The sequence below is a fragment of the Sander lucioperca genome, chromosome 14 (genome assembly GCF_008315115.2).
Source record: "Sander lucioperca isolate FBNREF2018 chromosome 14, SLUC_FBN_1.2, whole genome shotgun sequence".
Lineage (NCBI taxonomy): Eukaryota > Metazoa > Chordata > Actinopteri > Perciformes > Percidae > Sander > Sander lucioperca.
The window spans coordinates 19,077,477-19,094,601 of NC_050186.1; the positions used below are offsets into that span (position 1 = coordinate 19,077,477).

Consider the following 17,125-nt stretch of genomic DNA (forward strand, 5'->3'; position numbering starts at 1 on the left):
GGGTCAGTTTCAGCAAATATGACAGAAAGTTAGTTTTATAAGGCTTACCTACTGTACCTTTAAGCTCACACATTTGTGTATTTTATACACAGAATGTCAAAATGACAAGTTTTGGTTTTTACGGGGGAGTTATTAGCTGGAATATTTCATGGTATCTATTCCTCTTTGGAGAGAACTATGGTAGGCTAGCTGTTTCCAGTCTTAATGCTAACCTGCTGCCTCTAGCTTTATATGCCATTGACAGATATGAGAATAGTATTGATCTTTTTTAACTAGTGGCATAAAGCAAAAGAGAATTTCCCAAAATGTCTGAAGATATTGCTAAAAGTAAATAGTAAATGCATATTTGACTTTGGACGGATGGATGTCCTTACCATTTCCCTTTTTATATTTAAATTCCCCTCCCATTGATGATATGATTGGGAGAATTTTATATTAAGTTCCATCAGTTGTTGTGGAATCAAAAGATCAGAAGTCTCAAACAGGGTCATATACAGTATGTCTTGTTTTGTTCTCATTTGGTTTGCTTATACTTCTCTCAAAATCTTGCTTTTACCTAAAAAATTATGTAACAATATTTTACCTCACCAACAGTAGTCCTAATTTTATAGATTTGTCTGTTTTTAATGTTTCATGCATTTGTCTTTTCGCTTTTGAGAAGAACATTGTATAACATATTTTTGTTATGTGTAACATTTTGCTATTATCATTATATTGTCGATGCTCAATCATAGTTTAACACACTTATATTTCATTTTTTTTGTGTAATACTGTCATATATAATGTACATTTAATATTAAAGCTCATTGTGTAGGATTTGTACAAACAATCTTGACCGCAGCTAAATGCCCAATCTAAACAAGTAGATAAATATGACTGTAAAGTATCAAACTCTGTGTGTGCATGTCATTATTTACAGTTTAACCCTAAATTGACCCGGTCTGTTTTCTTCTAAGCCAACTTCATTCCAACTTATCACTGCTAGTTTTACACTTATGTTTGGAATTCATGGTCAATAAACCTCATTCATGTTAAAATAGGCCTAATCTTTAGTTAAAAACCCCAGAAATTATGAATTACTTTAGCTAATAATTAAGATCAGAGGAACAAATGTTGATGCATAAATATAGCCTGTTTCCTGTATGGAACCATCCAGGTTATTTTTGGGCAATTTGGTTGAAAGAAACCCATATTTTTGATACAGATCTTTGAAAACGGGTCAAATTTGACCCGAGGACCACACAAGGGATATTCAAGCATGTGTTTTGGTGCTGCCTAGTGATAAATTGGGATACTGCATGCTGACCTCGTAGATTAAAAACGTGTTAAAAGCAGCAACTTTCACAAACATTTGTTGACCAAATAGTATAAAAGAAACAACTTTTCAAGTGCTTAAATCACCTACTTGTTAAAAGAGCATTATATATTCAAGTTTACCACTGACAAAACCCAGGAAACACTGTGTAAATAACACGGTGCTGTCATCAGCTTGTGCTCTGAGGCGCCTGTTTATTTTAGTAACTGTTTTCATAAAACAAACTGTCAGAAAAGAATTTGCTGGCTATTCTGTATATTAGTTAGGTAAACACTGATCATATTTGGACTCTTAAAAACTATTTCATAATATAACTTTATGGAGGCGTGGGAACAACATCCAACAATTGGACAATTTCACAAAGTTTCACATGCATGCATCTGCCAGTGATTGACACAAGAAACAATTCAGGCTGATTATTGCAGCCAGCAGTGATCTATCAACTACTTTACAACATCCAATAATCCTAACTGCTGTGATGAGTGACCCAAAGCACTTTTAAGAAACAACCAAAACATATTCACGTATTTTATTTTATCCAAAACTGTGTAAACCATGTAATAAAAGAACCCGGGGTATTCAGGGGTTATACGATTATGTGACACTAAGAGAAAAAAAGCATAACCTTCTTACAATGGGAAATTAACTACATAATAAATACAATTTTTTTTTTTTAACACTATACAAAATGGTGTGTTACTGGAGGTGGGCCTCATCAGGCCTAAAGTAACATGCAACACCATATTTCTACATACTTGGTAGGTCAAAACCTTAACCATGACCAAAGGTAGGTGGCAGGGGGGGAATGTTTCAAGCAATACATACAGTACAGGCTGAAATATGACAACCGAGAGAGGAAAAAAAAAAAGGCATACAAAGTTCATAAAGTCCAAAAAATCTTATGTTTCTCTACAGGTATCCTCTGCATGTGTGTCCAGGTGTTCCAGTGGTCTTTGTTAAGTTGAATAGTCCTGCAGGAGGACCGAGGACGAAGAATAAGAACAATTGTTAGAAGGTAAAGACAGCAATCACAAGCTGCAACGATACGTTGATTCATCCATTGCTAGAAAACGAAATCAGCAACTATTTTAATTATTAAATAATATTTTGAGTCATTTTTGTTTAGCAAAAATGCTAAATATTTGTGTGATGATTCAATTCTTTCATTTGTAATACATGATAGTAAACAATATCTTTGGGTTTTGGACTGTGGAAAATTATTATGACCATCTTCATTATTTTCTGCCATTTTGTAGACAGACCGATTAATCGAGAAAATAAGTAAATATGTTATGACTAAATATGTTTAGTCACTAATGTAAGTAATTGTTACTTTCAGCCCAAATAACAGTTTTATTAGATGAATAAAACAAAAATATCTCAACTTACAGCTCTGGGTTTCTTGTTAACCTTCATGTCAAATCTGCAACAAAACCAAAGAAAGGCAACATTAGATACTAATAAGATCATAAAACTGGTTTTGATGGGAATTATGGTGAGGAGCAGTACCACTACTGTATCATGAAGCCCACAACAAGAACACTAAATGGCCATGTGTTTGTTCTTGTTTGTGCACAAATCTGAAGCCAGCCCAACATCTGACAACTCCAGCAATGTTTTATTTAATTGCTGGAGTTGGGGAAGCACACTTGAAATGAATCGTGGGTCAGAAAGATATGAAAATACCCCAGTAAGAAGCAAGCAAATCTAATCAGAGATCAGAGTGCTGGATGCTGATATGCATTCAAATGATAAAGTGTTGGACATGCAGTATGACTGAATAACTAGCAGGCTTGAACTCAAAGTCTAGGTCAACAGAAGCAGACAGAGAGCAAGGGAAACGGTGGAAGAGTTGAGGATGGGTTTCACAGCAGGCATGATGTAAATACCACAGGAGCAGGAAGTAAAATTCAGACTTACTCAAAGTCATAATCAAACATGGCAGAAGGACTGGGGGGCAGCATTAGGGGAAGGAAGAGAGCAGCAACTGTTAGTTCACCAACCTGAGTCTAAAGCCCTACGTCTACATAATACTGCAGTCCGGACTTTACAGAGTGAGAGAACCACTCCGTCACAGTGCGTTAGGTGGAGCACCTGCTGTGTTACTATGTGGTTAGAACAGTGAACCTCGATCAGGAAAAACATGTTGACATTAAATAGGTGGTTAACACAAACAGCCACATTAAATATCGCAACTATAAACAATTCTACTCAACAAACCAGTCAGAACAATGTGTTCCCAATGTTACCAATAAGCAATCAGTGTGTTTACATGCTCTTAAGTCGGTGTGTCAGATCCCACAAAATATGAGAGGTTCCCAAAAAGATTTAAAAAAGGTATGAGGTGCATGTAAACATACTGATCAGCTCTTAATAGACTCAGCTTCTTAAGTAATCCTGAAATTGGATGTTGATTACAATCAGCACAGTCGGAAGGAAAAAGAAGCAGAGATTAAACAGCTGACACAATGCATCTTCATTATGTACCTGTGTCTGTTTTTGTTCTTCCTTTTCTTGTGGCTCCCGTGATGGCTGCCTGAGGAGGAGGAGGAGGCAGCTTTCTGAGGCTTTAGGTCCTGCAGCGTTGAGTCCACATCTTCTGTGTCCTCCTGGCTAGGCTCATTCTCTTGGTTCTGGAGATCTGGAGAGGCGTCGCTTTCCGTGCCGCTACCTGCCTCACCTGACGGGACCCAAAACCCAAACGACAGCACGAACTCGGTGTCAGCAAGTACTAAAGACTGACAGAGAAAAATTTCCAACGCTGCTTGGCTTGAGAAAGTAAAAAAAAAAACAAACAAAAAAAAAAAAAAAAACTCACGTTTTTCATTCATGTGATCAGGTATCCCACCGAGTGCACATACTGCCTATAAATCAAAACAGAGAGTGCAGCTGCATTAGTAGTTGTCATAGTGCAAATGAGAAACTAATACATTGTGTGAAAAAGTACAGTGAGAGAGGGACTTACTGCAACTGATGTTACAGATGACTTGCTGAATAAACGCTCTGCTTCCTTGAATTTCCTATTCCTTCTATCAGTCTTACTATTGGAGTTCCTGTTAAAATTAAAGAAATATGGTTAGGTAAGTAGCTCATGATCAAGTGGAATGACACAAAGTTACCACCATGCATCTGCTCATTAATTCCATGACACTTCGACAGTGTTGAACCATTTTCTAGTCAGTTTTCATCTTATAGCAAAGCTTAAGAGGGAAAAAAGTCAGGTTTTCAGTAAACACGTGCCTTGTGCTAGTTAATTTTGAGTTGATTGTGGCTCTTGTGATAGCTGTAAAATTACCTGCCTGCAAATTAATGTTTCCCTTATTGTCTTCTCTTCTATACACAGCCTGAGAGTAATGTGTGATACTTACTTTTGGTTGGTGAGGTATCGGTCCCATCCCCTGATGATGTTGCCATACATCTGGGTGTCTTCTAGGTAGCTGCCTTCAAATGCATATATTTGTCTTTCCAAGTTTACCAGTGTCTCCTATGGTTTAAAAAAAAAAAAAAAAAAAAAATAGTAACTTAAATACATTGTGAGAAATGTGTAGATACTGTGCACAGATGATCAGAGCATGTAGTTGAGTTGTTCCCCAAGGAATAATGAGGAAATTAGGGGTGCAGGAATTCACATTACTGAGCCTGGGTGAGAAGACACAGGGGCAGCCTACTGTTAGTGTTCTTAAGGGACACAGGTTTCTTGTGTGGATATGATGGAGATGATGATTAACACTCCGGAGCAGAAGGTGGCGTTAATGCACCAATGAGCTGCATGAAGAAGAAGAACATAACGCGAGAACTCTGCCAACCGGGAGGCGGCTAAATTGTAGCTTATGCTAGCTAGCTAGTTAGCATATTCGCTGCAGCAATGCCTGTCTGTGAGCGCAAAAAGGGTAATATTTTTTAAATAAAATGTAGTCGAGAAGCTAGCAATACTTGAGTGTTTTAATTAAACATTTCCAAAAGAGTCGACGTCAGATGGCTGGAGTAATGATGATGCTGCGCTCTCTATAATATTGTTTTAATAGCAGCTAAGCTAGCTAGCCAGGTTAGCAGGAGCTACTAGCTTTACGAGAGTGAACCATGGATGTCTTAAGAGTGAACTGCCAAGAGATAGCCACCGTTAGCAACTGCTATCATTAGCTTAGCATTTAGCCAGGCCTCGGCTATCAAACGATGAGATTAAAGTTAGTTAGCTGTATTTCTACATAGTGCAACACAACCAATGCCGCTATCATCTTTGACAAAATTGTGGTAACGTGGACTCACAGCGAGTTCTTGTTTCCTCTTCACCAGTTCGGCGAGCTCCCGGCGGGTGTCCGGGATCTGTGGTGGAGTCGCCTTCGCATGCATCGCCATGATGGATGGAGCTCTCTGCTAGAAACAAAACAGAGGCGGGTTGGTATAGCTAAAGCGCCTGATGGACGGCGATGTTACCGAGAGATGGCGCTGAAGGACCACAACAGGACGTCAGATCGAACCACCGCTCTGTTTTTACGTCACCATAGCAATACATCCATGCGCCATAGCGACACGATCTGTGTGGAGTTTTAATATGGCTTCAGATTTACTGACTTTCTACGTGTTAACCAACTGAACCATGGGCAACATGTACCGAGGACTGAATAAAAGTGAGTCTAAGTGAACACTTTATTTCATTTTTTTAGCTAATAATAACTATAATATTGTTATTATTTTGATTTGAAAGCAGATAGGATTCCGGCTTACACCATTTCAACTTCAATACCAACACAATACCAAAGAGTGGTGATAACAAATAAAGAAAAGAAAGGTTTTTCATCTCAAGCTAGGAGATTCCCTTCACAAGTCTGTCTGGTAGGGACTCTCCGAACTATTACTATAAAGTATCAGCTAAAAAAAAAAAGTTCAGTATCAACATAACAATGTGTTTTGTTTCAGAATGAAAATCCAGGACCAGGCAGCTATGGCTTTATTTCCAGTGCTGAAGTCAAAAGTCCTTCCTTCTCGAAGAAAGGCACCACAGGCTTTGTTGCATCCAAGGTCAGGTCCCCTAAATCAAGTAGGCTACACTGATTTCAGGTGCATGCTGAGCAGGGCCATCACAGCCAGGATCATATGATTATACAGATTATATGAGGTCATGTTAAAAAAAGTCATGCTTATTTGAACTCTTATCTCATATTATATTTAATCTGTTATTCATTTAAGTGTTTAACTAATTTGATGTAAATGTCTGTAAATGTTTTCCAACATGACTACCAAATTCCCACACAAAGTAAAGATAACATGAAAACAGTGGTATATTATGGCCCTTTTATATTCATGAATACACTTGTATTGCAATGTAAAAACACAAGCAGGAGCATTATTTGTCATATCATCCTCTCCAACAGACTGCCAGGGCTTCTACTAACCCACAGAGAGGCATCCCAGGACCAAATGCATACAACCTGCAGAGCTCCTTCATAGACAAGAATAACTTCAACATTGGCGTCTCCAGGGTGTTCAGGTTGCCTGTGGCTGTGCAGTTAGATGGCCCAAAGCACAAAACTCCAGCCCCAAATCAATATGATGTATGTATGTGAATTATGCAAGTTGCTTTTAAAGACTTTGTTGTGCATCTTGTAGTTAATGTTCAGCTGTTTGTGTCTTCTGCATGGATAGGTCAGTTGTGGTAGTAGAGAAAGCTTCTCCACAGTTGTTGGTACATCAACTTTCCTGTCAAAAACTGGACGCAACGCTTTTTACCTAAGCAAAAATGGGCCATCACCATGTAATTACCTCTTTTTCCTCTAACTTCTGCATGCATCATCTCATCCATATTTTTTCTCTTAATTGTATGCATCTTAGTTTTACATCTTACACCATACATTTGTTAAAGGCCACTATGAGGTGACCAGCCACTTAGTCCAGCACGGCTCCAAGGCAGTCTTGTCCCCCTTCAAATCAAAAACCCAGAGAATCCCTCCTCTGGTGGACAACCATGTACCAGGCCCAGGAGCCTACAGTCCCCATCAGACCCCTGCACCGGTGAAGAGGACCGTCCTGCCGTGAGTAAACGCACAATATTTATCGCTTTGGTTATGTGTCTAAATTTTAGTCTAAAAATGTAAAAATTCTATTAACTGTGTTTCAAGGAGGGGATATTATTTGGCAATATCAGCGCCTCCTTTGATTGTCCCTAAGGGCCCTCCCTTGCCAGGCCCTGGGCAGTATGACATAGGGGATTATACCGGCCTGTCTAAGCGTCCCATGCCTACTGCTGCGTTTGCATCCAGAACTAAAAGAATACCCCAAAACCCACGAGCGGACATGAGGCCAGGTCCAGGTAATTCCTAAAAAAACAAATCCAACATACTTTTTTAAAATTTTTAAATACATGCATTTTACAGGACATTTTGGTTGTTGGTATGTATGTAATATATTTTCTTATTTCTGTTCACAACTAAACAAAACAGGTGATGTGATGACCTTTTGGTTCCATAAAACAAAATGAACAATAGACACCAGGTTATCTCTCAAGAGAAAGGCTTTCTTTTAGACTAATAATTTTATACACAAATACACAATTATATATACAGTATGTTATATATGCTAAGATACTGACTTCTGCAGTGAGGTGGTTGTGGTGTGAAATGCAATAATTTTCACACACTAATTTGCTCGTTATATTAAAATGCTAATTTGTACATCTTTAAATAAATACATTGGGATAGGTTTGCATTACATTTGCATCCCTACTCTGGGAGCTGTTGAAATTGAGTGTGGGGACATAGGAAACCTGCTGACTAAAGGATATGTAAATGAGGCAGGATAAGTAGAAGTAGGTGGACATCAAAATTGAATGATATTTCACCATAAAGTAACTCCTAGAAGCTGCCAGTATTCTTCAGTCTCCCTTCTGCTTATCTACATCAATAGTCTCATTCCTTCTGAGCAAAATTAGCTATCAGGCTTAGTTGTAATTAGTCTTTGTTGTTATAGGCTATCAAACAAGCATGCACACATTAAGTATTGTTGCGTTCAGGGAAGTCAGGGAAGAGGCTGGAAAAATGTAAGTGTTTTCCTTTGTATGTGTATTGGTTATGATGCTCTTGTAAATAATTTACATTCAAGGGTCTGGACCTTTGACACCTATTAAGTCAGAAAGGTTGGCGAGGGTTGACTGAGGTAAAGTTTTGTTGTACTTTAACCTGTGTTATTTATCAGTTAAGATGATGTGCTAAGCCCACATTTGCTGTCTGTTACACCACATAGCCGTGGTTATCCTAAAAAAGAAAATGTGCAAATATTTGATGCCAATAAGTGACCCAGAGAAGTAGATTAACACAAGTAGCACAAAAAAGCATTTTTTTTTTACCTGGAGCTGAATGTTTAAATTCTTCCCATATACACCAAGCTGTGACTTATTTAAACAGGGAATGCCCCTCCTGGACTTTTGGGATTTAATGCACAATTCTTTTTCTGTGGGTGTAGCTCAGGTTGATCATTTGCCTGACATTACTTTCTCTGGCTATAGGATAAAGACATGCATGTAGTCTTGATTTGATTATTTCAGTTGTGTCAAAAGTGTGTGAAACTTTAAACATTGTGTGAAAGCATTAAGTTCAACCTCCTTTCCTTCTTTCCAGGTTTCTATGATCCACACATTTTGCCTAAACAATCCTTCTTTTACAACGACTCCAGAGTCTGGCTTCCTGTATGAAGCTTTCAAGGAAACTGGCACTGCAGATATGAACATTTTTTACATTCATGAACTGTGATTATCCGTATAAAAATGCTTCTATGCAAGGTATGTGGTCTCTGTTTTAAATATACATGGTTTCCTGTATCTCTGATTTTTTTTAGATCAGTATTTGGTTGAGAGAAAAAAAGCTGAACGTTACATTTTTGCAATTATGTACTCTCTATTTCTAAGTTTAAATAGGCCAATGAGATGTAAGAGGTATTTAGGAAGATGAACCCTACTGTATTTATCCATAGTGGTGGTAATGGAAGGGAATGCCAAAACACTTGAGCCATATGTTTTATCCTCACCTTGATTTCCTGATGCTCTAATGTGGAGATGATATAGATAAAGTGTTACTGCAGTCCCCGACAGCTGCTGGTCCAGTCAGTGGTACGCCACAGTAACAGCTGAGAGCTTGAGAAGACAGCACTGTGCCAACTGCTAGAGGGTGGACAGAGGGGTGGAGTGTGACTGTATGTGAGCAATGTGACTGACTGGGTATGAGGCAGGGCTAGTGTTTAACCCAAAAGACAAATGGACACATCAGTCATCAGCCTTTATCAGACGTTTTTATTGTGGGAACAGTGGCTATATCACTTTTCTGAAGTTTGACATTTTGGGAAATATGCTTGTTTGCTTCCTGGCATAGACTTGATTGATACCACTATCATATTTAAAGCAGCTATAATTCATATTTTCATCATAACAATGTATCAAATGACAATGTGAAAATAGTGTGACAATGTAAAAAGGGGCCGCTCACAGTGATGAACCTGCAGAGAATTATCACCTGAATCTGCAGCTCCCCTCGGCTTTAGGGTGCTTTATAGCGAGTTTCAGCTCATTTAGCTGTCTGGCCCACACCTTCACTGTTTTGGTTCACTGGCCCTGCTATCATAGCGTTGTTTTCTTTTCTTTTTTTTGTCTCATCGGCTGGTAGCGACTAGTTAGTCTATATTGACGACGTTTCATTTCTGGGGTTGTTACTCATTTCGGCCGGATGTCCATCACCTTCCGCTTTCTTTGTGTTGGCATTTTTAACTCTGGTCGATTTATGGGGACTATGGTTAACTGCCCCTCAGATCTCTGCAGGGTAAATCCAGACAGCTAGCTAGACTATCTGTCCAATCTGAGTTTTCTGTTGCACGACTAAAACAACTTTTTAACATACACGTTGCACCAAAACAAGTTTCTTTCCGAGGCTATTTTGCAGCGGCACCGGGGCTCCGTCCGGCGCTTAGCACCACCCATGATGATTGTGATTGGTTTAAAGAAATGCCAATAAACCAGAGCACGTTTTTCTCCCATCCCGGAATGCTGTGTCTACTAACCAGACCCCCCTCCGCAGCGCTGTGGAGGAAGGTCTGTCAATGCAAGACAAGCGACTAGCTGGTGAACATAGTGGTGCATTTAGCAGCTAAAAAGGAGCCAAAAAGACCAAAAACAGAGCTAAAAGAGAGGGAATGTTGAACTTGCATGCATCAGTTAGCCAGAAACACAACTCCAAATGTTTATATGTAACTGCTGTATGTGTAAATAAGCAACAGGTTTGCTATATCAACTTAAAGGTGATGGTATATCAATGTTGTAATATGACCTACTACATCCAAATGGCCCAAAAAAAAAAATGTATTGCAGGTTTAAAGATAAGGCTATCGCCAGCAGCCGGTTAGCTTAGCTCTGTCCAACAGTAAGAAAACCTGCCTACCAGCACCACCTCGGCAACTGCAAAACACACTACAATTTTTGTATGGCTTAAACAAACAAGATAAACCGTGTTAATTAGCAAGTTTTAGAGGTGTTATGTGTTTTTTGTTACCTGTAGACAGAGCCGGGCTAGCTGTTTCCTCCTGTTTCCAGTCATTATGCTAAGCTAAGCTAACTACCTGCTAGCTATAGCTTCATATTTGCCAAAGCGATATTAACGTGGTATCAATCTTCTCATCTACTGTAACTCTCTGTCAGAAAGCAAATAAGCGTATTTCCCAAAATGTCAAACTTTTGAGACAAGTTTGTTTTTCATCAGATGCAGCTGTTGACATGGAAATTAATAGCATGGAGAGATATCGACTGGAAATTACAGAATAGAACAACAACACGGTGCCAAAGAGTTGATATTTATACCGCTAGCTTTTTTTTCCATCTGCAAAGACAGAGGATGCTATCCAGTTTAAACCACAGTGTCATCTGCTCGCAAGGAAATCAGTTGGAGATTTTTACCCCAGCTCTGCTCTCGATAACCACACCAACTGCAGACATGCTTGACTCCCACACTATAGCAGCTGTAGTTATATTCAGACTCTGACTTCAGCAGTGTGCTCTCCAAATATGTGTACTCACCCTGTAAAACCAAACCATTGTGCACTTGTTTTTTTTTCACAATGAAAAGAGCATTTTATAACTCCCTTTTGCAGACAGAAATGTGCTCTCCCTCCTGGTGAAACACACAGGGAGGATCCAAGACAAATGTTTTAAGTGTAACTGCAGGCTTTTTAGGTCAGTGGTTGCCTTTGTGGCAGTGTGTGGGAGGGGCAATTAACTATATGCCTCTATGGATTTATGGGAGGCTCTCTGAACCTCCCCATGTCTCAGTCAGGTGCAGGCGAGTATGGACATGCACTCCCTCAAAGGAAGTCTCATTGAGAAAACTCTTTGTTGTAGGAAACATCGATACATGCAGATTAAATCAGTTGCTCATCAATTTTAGCTGATTAAAAATCGTATTCATGTGTTTTAGTGCTCTAACCAGGTATATGAAGTTATATTTGGCTTTAACTGATAGCAATAATAGTCTGAGGGATCCAGTAAAAGTAATTTGTCTTGCTTAAGTGATGCTGCCTGCATCAAAGTGAAGAGCTAAATATGTCAATTTATGTCTGTCGCTTGACAGTACGTCAGTGGATTACAGGCACACTTTGTTCTGCTGTCACTTTATGAGTCTTACATAAAACGCTTAAAGAAAACATGCTGTATTTATGGAATCCTTGAGAATCCGAAATAATATGAGAAAAACACGGTCAAGCGTTTTTCCTATCATATTTGTCCATCATATTTTAGCCATGCTAGTTGCGATTGGGATGGCAATATGGGTCAGTCGGTCAGTCCACTGCCAGATCGAAAAAACTCACAGATAGATTGCCATGAAACCCTGTACAGACATCCATGCTCCCTGTAGGATGAACACTTTGACATTTCTTGCTTTTATTGACATTTTTCGAAAAAAAAACTATTAGACGAAAACTATGTTGACGGATTGAAATTTGGTGCAGATATTCATGGTGCATGAATATTAATGATGTTGGTGAACCCTTCATTTTTTTGATCCAACACCATCATAAGGTCAATAGTCATTTATTTATTTTGAGGTTAGCCTTGACAACATCCCACCCCCTCTCCTTTCTATAACACACGACTTACAGTATAGAAAAACAACACAAGTGTGATCAGTGTCATCAAGCACCTCTCAACCTGTCTGAAATCTGATTGTACTAGTAGGGGCATGAAAATGCAGCAACAAATAGTCCAGTGTGTCTACTGTTTGTAGCCTATAATGTACGTGCGTAGGTTCTCATGCAGATGAACAAGTTATGAGGTTTATTGAGCGCTGCTTGCCTTTCCTCTACCACTGTATTGCATTTCCAAATCCCATTACTGCATCAACAAATCATTTTTTACCAGAGACTCCAGACTCAACAACAGAGCCATTCGCTGCCTCACAGGCACCAACAGTTCAGATCTAAGTCCATTAGCCCTGATGGAGCTGCTTCTCTTCCCTTTTCATGTGTCGCAGGGTGGCCAGTGGATTGATTAGCAATGTTTCAGCGGAGCTATTATCTGCTCAGCCATACATCAGCTAAAATTATTTTTAGAAGGATAGTTTTTGATCATGGGAAGTGTTTTAACTGGCCAACTTTGTATTCAGGCTAAACTATAAGGAAAAGGAAAGACGTCTCTAGCAAAGAAGAATCTGAAGAGTCCTGAGGTCTATGAAGTCCTTAGTGGCTTCACCAAGCTAAGTGGGTCATGCATATTTTATCTCTCTGGTAAAGCTCACATACATTTGGCCTTTTAGCATTAGCAGTAGCTCTAACATGTATCCTGCTCTAAAAAGTCTTAAAATTAGCGTTTTTAGGGAATTTATATTATGCTTTTTAACATATATTTGTACACAGTTCCATTCTTCATGTCCTGCAGATTCAAGAAAAAAACGATGGTGAACACAGATGACCTCATTTATAATGAATCAGAATTTTATATTCAAATGATCCACAGAAGAAGAAAAAAATGCAGTGGGTGTGATTCTGGTCAGACTATTTATAAAAATATGACACTCCTCCTTAACCCTGCAGAAGCCACCTTCATGTTCATCTATGAGAGAATATGTCACGTTAAAAAATAACCATCACTTTGATATGATAATATTAATCACTGATGCAAAAGGGTTATATGTCCAAGTTATCCAATAATTGTCTTATTTAGGCGTTCCTGAAATCAGCCACTGTATTTCAATAAAAAAAAAGTGTTTAATGCTGCCATGGTGTCATATGCATTTAATGGTTTTCCTCAAGATTTATTTATTTATTCATCCTCGTGCTGCTCTCTTTTTTTATCACATAAGACTGGGTTGCAGATTTCCTCCTGGGAGACTGAAAAAGCAGTGGCAGAAAGGTCGTGTCAGTTGTTAATCCGCTTTTTATCGTCAATTTCATGAGGAGCATACAGGCAGATAATACCTGTTAGTTATACATGGAAAACATCATTTCAGTATACAGTGTGGAACATTTTGTGCTTATAGCATATTCCTAAAGAAATCATGCTTTGCCTACAATAGGATATATATCATTGTTTGCCCATTCATTAGTAGGTTTATAGAGCCATTGGAAGGCTACTTTGTTTTATTTTATTTTTGCTTATTGGTATTTCAGTATTATTCCAGTGATAGCCTATTTCTGTTTTGTATGTGCTAATTAAGGCATATTGCAAATTAATATTACAATATTAAGTATGTTCCTAATGGATCTCTTGTCCATGAAGTGAATAATGCCTTTGGCTGTTACAAACCGTTAATTAACTTATGATTAATTGTTGTAATTACACATACAGTCCGATGTATACGCTGTTATGACAACTCGCCTCGCTCCAGGCAGCAGGGCTGTTTTCAGCTGCTGGAAATCATCTGATGGTTCAAACTATTCACGGGGTCCAAGAGGACACGTTTGTTCTATTATTGCGGCTAAACCCGATGAAAGAGGCCTTACGGCGAATACAATGTTTTGTTTCACGTTTTTAATCGTCTTCGATCGATCATTTGGTCTCGTGTTTGATGTGTGAATTAGTTTCTTCCCTTGCGAAACAGTTGGTACGGTCCAGTTGTCCGGCATGCGGTTTTTAACTGCGATCGGTGGCGTCAAACTAGCACGAGGAAGAAATTGACTACAAACGGAAATTAAGTAATGTTGCCTTCAGAATAAAATATGGTTCTTTTAAAATGGAGCCAAGGATGTTTGTGATACCTGAAAGTAAAACATATTTTTAATGCAATTGTTATATACTTGCCTATTAATTTCAACAAAAATAGCGGTATGCATTTCAATTCTAATAATGTTACATTGGGACTGTTCCACTTTGCTGTGAAAAAAAATCTGCGACAATAGTTGTTTTTTGAGCATGATTATAAATAAGTTTGTATTATGTAGCCCGTCTTGTCTGTTTAGTGTTGTATATCGTTTGTCTACTTGCGACATGCCAAAGAACTGCAGACCAAAATTGGCTTCAAGCATTTGTCTTTGACAAGTAGTCTACGATACCATGCTGCTACAAAATAGGCCAATTTGTTGTCAGACCTTCTGATCAAAGTCCCCACGTCTCCTCAGAAATCTTTTTGAGTCTCCTTCCAAGATGATTGTGTTTATTTATTTACTACAGCCTCTTGTTGAAATGTATCGTTGATCTCAATTTTGTTTTGTCATGGCATAAGTGCATGTTGAATGTTATGCCATGCCACTTACTGTTTGTGAAAATCCCAAAAGAAATGCTATATTTATATTTGTTTTTTATTAGTACTAAAAAGTGGCAACCTACAGTAATTCTCCACCAGAGAAACAATTCTTAAAAAAAGGTAAATCAAGGTCCACTTACTAGCTTTTTTTCTGGAGCCTTCACCTGCATGTTGTTGTCACCTCAGTGGATGGTTTTCTTAGTTGTAATGGAGATACCTCTGTCTTCAAGGTCACGTGAATCACCAAGTTAATTTAGCAAGCTCCATCTGCGTAGGAAAACCACAAGATGCAATTGAAAGCTCTGGAAAATCCTAGTTTATGGACCTTGAGTTTTGCTTTTGTCAAAATACTTGGCTTTAGAGTGCGTTTCCTTTTATTCTGAAAATTCTGACCGGAGGTTTTCCTATCCTTTGTAACTTGACTCCGGTCCTGCGGCTCACAGGACTCCCTAAATCTTTTTATTCCCACACTGTAGATTTTCCACTGAAGAGCCACTTGATTGAACTGAGTGTCTAAAACAAAACACTGACGACAGTTTATCATAATTCAACATTTCAGTCATTCCCAGCTGTTTTCAGTCGGATCCTGTTTTTATTTCCACATTATTTTTTGGTCACTTTTTCTTCTATTCCGGTTGGATTTACAAAGGGCGTGTTAGGGGCGATCTGTACCGGGAGTTTCATCTCCTGTACTTGTGCGACTCTGAGGAATGACAGCAACTGGGAATCGATCCGCCTGAATGGAAACAATGGAATATACAGAGCTTGGACATAATTTCGAGGAGAAGCTGACACTAACAGACAAATGTGAGTATAACAGCCTACAGTCAACATACATGAAAAATAGGTCATGAATAACGTTACTGTAGAATTAAAGAGGGTGGGGGTTCTGATTATAGACTAAATGTTATTTCTTTCCTTAATCTTTTTATCCTACTAATTATAATTAAAGTGTGTCGGTATTTTTCAGTGTATCAGCCTTACTGGGCAGTGAACATTTTAGATTCAACAGCTGCAGCAATGCAACACATTAGATTCCTCCCACATAAAATCTTAAAAGATGGGATGTTTGTCCTTCCTGGCAACCCTGCTGTAATTTCCCCGCACTACAACAGCGGCCTGTCTGCATCTCTAACAGGCGGGTCCTAACCAGCAAGAGATCCTGGAAATGCTGCACTGAGCAGTGGTCTCCATTACCAAACACGTCAATGGTGCACAGAGGGGAAAATGGGGAAAATGGACATATACAACCAGGCAAGCTGGTGCAGCTGGAGACACAATAACACAATATTAGTGAGATACTAAACAGATCCATGCAGGAAAACTCTTCTTTTATCTCCGTCAGTGTCTTGCTCAAGAGCACTTGAGCAGCGCAGCTACAAGCTGATGCAGAGCTTCAACATCTGCATCTCCAACTGGTGGTTTCTCACACTGCCCAGCCTCTTTGTAGATGGTCCAGTAAAGATTTAATTTCAGTGAAACCCTTATAGATATGTAGCTGATATTAGGGAGTCTTATTTTCCTCTTGTAGATTACTGTAGGCCTACATACTAGGTTTTAATAATGTACATATTCCATGGAATGGGCCAACAAAACCCTAAACATTATTTCAAAAGCTTGGAAGAGAAGGCTATATGGACCATTTAATTAGGCTAGTAATCACTCTAAATTAACCAGTATTATAGAGTAAATGTTTTGTCTGTGATTTATGTTTTTCTTTTCGTAAACAATGAAGGTCTGAAGTGGTTTGAGTTCTTTATTTCTGGTCTGATTTTCTCTCTGGATTTGGCTTATATAATTTTGTGTGGTGCCTTGTAAGCACCACACACTTATAAAAAACACCTCCATCACACATCTCCCCTTGACCTGTGTACTGGTAGAAGGTGACTTTCTGTGCATTGGCAGCCCTCCCCCATTTCCAGCTGATGTGGAGAGCTTTGGATGGAGGGAGTAACGTCTGCCGCAGCTTTTTATCACAGCAAAGGCAGGCTGTCATGGTGCTGGCTCGCTGCATGTGTGGGTGTCTGTATGTTCAAGAAGAAGAATAGGAACTATACATCCGACAGATACTGGAATTTTGAGGACAATGATGATATTAATATTT

At 38.8% G+C, this 17,125-nt stretch overlaps 3 protein-coding genes across 15 annotated transcripts in view; 2 read left to right on the plus strand and 1 right to left on the minus strand.

Annotated features, from left to right (window-relative positions):
- Nucleotides 1-1,828: 1,828 nt before the first annotated feature.
- Nucleotides 1,829-5,839, minus strand: meaf6 (MYST/Esa1-associated factor 6). 2 transcript variants are annotated; one of them, XM_031295842.2, is made up of 8 exons: nt 5,582-5,839; nt 4,684-4,799; nt 4,281-4,368; nt 4,134-4,179; nt 3,803-3,995; nt 3,236-3,265; nt 2,705-2,738; nt 1,829-2,286 (listed from the first exon to the last, which is right to left on the minus strand). In XM_031295842.2, the coding sequence occupies exons 1-8, from the start codon at nt 5,669-5,671 to the stop codon at nt 2,272-2,274; spliced, it is 612 nt and encodes a 203-aa protein (XP_031151702.1). In that variant the 5' UTR covers nt 5,672-5,839; the 3' UTR covers nt 1,829-2,271. The 2 variants fall into 2 exon arrangements, with proteins under 2 accessions (XP_031151702.1, XP_031151703.1); XM_031295843.2 differs by lacking the exon at nt 3,236-3,265.
- On the plus strand, nt 5,808-9,179 carry stpg1 (sperm-tail PG-rich repeat containing 1). 2 transcript variants are annotated; one of them, XM_031295839.2, is made up of 8 exons: nt 5,808-5,943; nt 6,021-6,148; nt 6,233-6,334; nt 6,688-6,867; nt 6,959-7,067; nt 7,176-7,344; nt 7,432-7,622; nt 8,926-9,179. In XM_031295839.2, exons 1-8 carry the CDS (start codon nt 5,913-5,915, stop codon nt 8,997-8,999), a joined length of 984 nt encoding a protein of 327 aa, XP_031151699.1. In that variant the 5' UTR covers nt 5,808-5,912; the 3' UTR covers nt 9,000-9,179. The 2 variants fall into 2 exon arrangements, with proteins under 2 accessions (XP_031151699.1, XP_031151700.1); XM_031295840.2 differs by having other exon boundaries at nt 6,024-6,148.
- Nucleotides 9,180-15,441: 6,262 nt separating this feature from the next.
- LOC116047208 (MAP7 domain-containing protein 1-like) overlaps nt 15,442-17,125 on the plus strand; it is a 40,953-nt gene continuing 39,269 nt past the window's right edge. For 3 of the 11 annotated variants that reach the window (XM_031295826.2, XM_031295834.2, XM_031295838.2), the window contains exon 1: nt 15,445-15,828. In XM_031295826.2, coding sequence (XP_031151686.1) covers nt 15,762-15,828 — 67 coding nt within the window. In that variant the 5' untranslated portion in view covers nt 15,445-15,761. Of the gene's footprint in view, nt 15,829-17,125 lie in introns of all 11 variants that reach the window. The other 8 variants (XM_031295835.2, XM_031295837.2, XM_031295831.2 and 5 more) reach the window with 5 other exon arrangements.